This window comes from Chrysochloris asiatica, unplaced genomic scaffold (genome assembly GCF_000296735.1).
Source record: "Chrysochloris asiatica unplaced genomic scaffold, ChrAsi1.0 scaffold00017, whole genome shotgun sequence".
NCBI classification, from domain to species: Eukaryota; Metazoa; Chordata; class Mammalia; order Afrosoricida; family Chrysochloridae; genus Chrysochloris; species Chrysochloris asiatica.
Window position 1 is genome coordinate 29,981,746 of NW_006408535.1, and position 4,939 is coordinate 29,986,684.

Consider the following 4,939-nt stretch of genomic DNA (forward strand, 5'->3'; position numbering starts at 1 on the left):
GAGCTTGAGGACTAAGGTGCACCTGACCTAAGCCATTGTATTTTCAATAACCTCATATGCATGCAAAAGCTGGACAGTGAATAAAGAAGACCGTAGAAGACTTGATGCTTTTGAGTTATGGTGTTGGAGGAGAATATTGAAAGTGCCATGGGCTGCCAAAAGAACCAATAGAATCGTTTTGGAAGAAGTGCAGCCAAAGTGCTCCTTGGAGGCCAAGATGGCCAAGCTTCCTCTCTCATACTTCAGACATATTGTCAGGAGGGAATAGTCGCTGGAGATGGATATCATGTTTGGTAAAATGGAGCGTCAGAGAAAAAGAGGAAGACCCCCAGTGAGATGGATTGGCCAAGTGGCAGCATTGATGGACTCATGCATTGCAACAGTAGTGAAGGTGGCCCAGGATCGGGCAGTGTTTCGTTCTGCTGTGCATAAGGTCGCTATGGGTCGATACTGACTCGATGGCACCTAACAACAACAACTAGTGGGTTTAAGGAGCTCTGGTAGCGTAGTGGTTGCTGCGAACCGCAAGTCAGCAGTTCGAAACTACCAGCTGTTCCGCGGGAGAAAGATGAGGCTTTCTGCTCCCTTAAAGGTTTACAGCCTCGGAAATCCTATATAGGGTCGCTATGAGTGGGAACCGACTCCACGGCACGTAACAACATGAGTGGGTTTGGACACCACAGCACTGTGAGGGGTTGGACCAGTCATGCTCTTTGGTGCCATTCGGGGATGACATCCTGGGTTATTACACTAAAGATGCCAATTTGGTAGCAAACAGCAGCTAAACTCTATGAAACTCATTTTAATCTTGGTTACTGGCTCCTTGAAGATGGCGACAAAATCTGATTTATCTGAGCAATTTAGTACAACGCCAATTCATGTGCAATTTAGCACAATGCCAAGAAGTCGCTCGGTGTTTGCTGAATGCACATTTGCGGGCTTGGGTCCTATCATGCTTTTAAGTGTCCCCGACTCAACTTCAGGACCCGAACCAAGTTCAGCTTCCCTCAATTTCCCGACTAACCAAGTCTAAACTGGCGCCTGGCGAAATGATTGGCCACGGCTGTTCTGTGAGAGAAATTGATTTGCTCCAATGATCCGGGAGAGGCATCCACAGTCAGCACCCTTAGCACAATTAAGGCCAGTACCGAATTCAGGAGTGCAAGCCATTGTCTTGAAGCAGATTTAAACAGATAATCTTTGAAAACATGGGAGGTCCCAAAAGAGCCGAGACCATCCGGTAGCCACGATATCTGCCGTAAAACCTCTCCCACCACAGTATCTTGTTGCCAAAGCAACTGTGGTCGTCACCAAGCTGACGACGGAAATAGTACAAAGAACGTACACGTCTCCAGTTCGTGGATAGATTTCGGGCGCGTGCGTATTGGCATTTTCTGGCTGTAGTTTGCTGTCTAGCCCCGCATTTTGCGTCTGCGCATTAGTTACTACGTGGCTTGGTCCGTTTTTACGCATGCACATTTTGGCATTACGGAGACAGCGGGACTGGGCCTTAGTGGTGCGCACGCGCAGACACTACATCCGGTTCGGTAGTCTAATCCAACAGGAGTTTCCGGAGCGTTGGCCCGTGAATTGAGCGAGTTGGCAGTCATGTCGGCGTCTGTAGTGTCCGTGATCTCGCGGTTCTTAGAAGAGTACTTGAGCTCTACACCGCAGCGTCTGAAGTTGCTGGACGCGTACCTCCTGTATATACTGCTGACCGGGGTGCTGCAGTTCGGTTATTGTCTCCTCGTGGGCACTTTCCCCTTCAACTCTTTCCTTTCAGGCTTCATCTCTTGTGTGGGAAGCTTCATCCTGGCGGGTAATGATTCTTTATAAGTAATTGTAATAATAATTTGTTACTTTGGTGCGTTGTCTTTTATTCCCCAATATTTTTCACTTTTATAGTAGCCTGTTTTGGGAAGAGCTTGTCTTCTCTTTTTGTGAATGGGGCAATTGAGGCGCAGAAATGTCACAAACCTAAAGACACAGCTGCCTAGGAGCTGGTATTAAATATCTAAGGAAAACACTTTCTTACTGTTGCTCATCCTGATAATCCACTCCATTTCAGACTGACTCCTTTCCAACTCTTACTTAGCTCTCTAACACACCTTCAAGTTTGGTAGACTTTTAAAGTGAAAAAATCTCGCTTTCAATTATCTCTCACTTTGGCCTAAACACTACTAAACTCTAGTGAAACGTTTCAGTCAACAGTGTAAGGAATAATATATTGCTTATGAATCATCCTTTACTTGATTTTGGCTTTTAATATTTACTACTTATTTTTTGAGGATGTAACTTATTTCAGTATTCTGAGCTCAGTTTTTATTTACATAATTCTGTTTTATTTCCGACACTTGATACCTTCTAGTCTGGCGTATTTAATGGGAGCTGAGATCCCATATGTTTTTGCTAAAATCTGACCATTCTACCAAGGATAAAATGAATACTGAGTTGGCCCAGGCATTGTTAGTCCAATTTATAGGTGACCACCACGTGGGCCTTTCCAGTCACTACTCCTTGACTTTGAAAACATACCAGAATTTATGTATGGGTGTTTTTTTTTCACCCCAGTGCGATCATTTTTTAACTTCCTATTGTGAATTGAAAGGAGCTCTGGTACCGTAGTGGTTACGAATCGGGCTGCGAACCTTAAGGTCAGTGGTTCGAAACTACCAGCTGCTCCGCGGGAGAAAGATGAGGCTTTCTACTCCCGTAAGGATTTACACCCTCGGAAACCCTGTACAGGGTCGCTATGGGTCGGAACCGACTCGAAGGCACTTAACAACAACAACAATTGTGAATTGAATGACGGTTTACAGAGCAGATCATCAGTTTTACATTCAACAAATCATACACCTCCATTCATCTTGATTAAAATTCCTGTATTGTAACATTTCTTAACCTCACTTCTTGTTTCTTGTTTCCATTCCTCCCTTCTCCACCCTTCTGAATTTTGTCCTTAAGTAAATGCTGCCCTTTTGATCTCCATTGAATAGTTGACCATTCTGCGCATATGTATCTTGCTAGTGTTGACGCCACTGTATACCTGTGTATATATTGCTTGTCATCAATTGACTCTTGATTCTAATACAAAATGTTGTGGCGAGAACTTTTGGGGATGCCTTAGGTTTATGTTCTTGCCCACAAAGAGTTTACAGTCTAGTTGGGGCACCTAAACCCATTGTTGTTGAGTTGATTTTGACTCATAGCAACCCTGTAGAACAGAGTAGAATTACTGTATAGGGTTTCCGAGTCTTTACAAAAGCAGATAGCTTCATATTTCTCTCATGAAGGGGCTGTTTAGAAGGTCAACACCTAACTCACTGCACCATCAGGGCTCCTAATCGGGGTCCAGGTGTACAAAATACAGCATAAGAATTGTTTACATTCCTTTTTAGATAATTGTTTAGAGACTTCATTTGCAGTGATAGTTAAAGATCTATAGAAGGCTTTTAACCTATTCAAATCACTAGTTCAAACACATCACAAATGCTTCTGTCTTCTTCCTTATTTTTCAGAGATAGCAGGCATTATATGTAACTTGAAACCTACCCAATAGGGTAGGCAGTCTGCTTCCAAAAAAGTCACAGCCATAACTCTGGAGCGCAGTTCTGTTATGAGATACATGGAGTTGCCATGACTTAGAATTGAATTGATTGCAGTTGTTTTTTTTTTGGAAGGACTTAATGACTTGTGTACTCACCTCATCTCGAGATGTAGCGTTAGTCTACTGATTGAATATTTAGTTATATCGTCTTTGAATTTTGCCTAGATGGCCAAGATTTGGTTTTCTATGGTAGCATATTGGTCTTTGGAGTTGATAGAGTACTATCTATTTTCAAATATACGTTAGCCAACAAGAGGGGCCTGAAAGCAGATTCTTTTTTTTAAGTAGTTTTCATGCTGATATCACTCTAGTTTCTTAAGTCTTAAGCATGGAGAATGGTTCTTTGGAGCCCTTTAGGAGTGTACTTTGTTGAAAGCAAATATAGACTAAAGTTATGTTGCTAGGTGCCATTGAGTCAGATCTGACTTATAGCGACACTGTGTACAACGGAATGAAACACTGTCAGGTCCTGTGCCATCCTCACAATTGTTGTTTTATTGAAACTCATTGTTGTCTTTCTTGGGAACCCTCCACTTCACCGAGCATGATGTCCTTCTCCAGGGTCTGGTCCTTCCTGACAACATGTCCAAAGTAGAGGATTGGGCAGTGTTTCATTCTGTTGTGCTTAGGGTCACTATAAGTCAGAATCAAGTCAGCGGCACCTAACAATAACATCACTACATCTTTGTGGGAGCAGAAAGCCTTATCTTTTTCCTTTGGAGCGGCTGGTGGGTTTGAACCACCGACCTTGTGGTTTGTAGGCTGGTGCTTATCACACAGCCACTGCACTCCCTTTTATATTGTCAGTAAAGCACAAGCGAACATCTTTCTGGTATTCTTTGTTTTTAGCCAATGTCCATCTGACCTCAGCAGTGATATTCCTCATTCCATGTCCTCTTCTGAATCTGCCTTAAATTTTTGGCAGCTCCCTATTGATGGATTGTTGTAACTGTTTCTTAATTCAGCAAAATTTTACTTGCATGGGATATTAATGATATTATTTGATGATTTCTGCATCCCATTAGGATGCAGAAATATGGATCTCTCCCAATAGATTGGTCAATTAGCTGTCTTCCAAATTTCTAGGCATAGATGAGTAAGTGCCTCCAGTGCTACATCAATTGAAACATTGCAATTTGTATTCTGTCGGTTCCTGAAGTCTTGGTTTTCACCAGTGTTCAGTGCAGCTTTGACTTCTTTCAATACCATCAATTCTTTCTTTCTTTTTTAATGCTTTATTGTGAATTATGTGATAGTTTACATGGGAGGACATCAGCTTCACATTGATCCCGTCGTATATCATTTCCTTGCCATGGTTACAGTCCCTTCCAT

General features: G+C 42.6%; 1 protein-coding gene across 1 annotated transcript in view; it reads left to right on the forward strand.

Annotated features, from left to right (window-relative positions):
- The first annotated feature begins 1,608 nt into the window (after positions 1 to 1,608).
- DAD1 (defender against cell death 1) overlaps positions 1,609 to 4,939 on the forward strand; it is a 33,323-nt gene continuing 29,992 nt past the window's right edge. The window contains exon 1 of the mRNA XM_006835460.1: positions 1,609 to 1,819. Within this exon, the coding sequence (XP_006835523.1) occupies positions 1,609 to 1,819 (211 nt within the window). The remainder of the gene's footprint in view (positions 1,820 to 4,939) is intronic.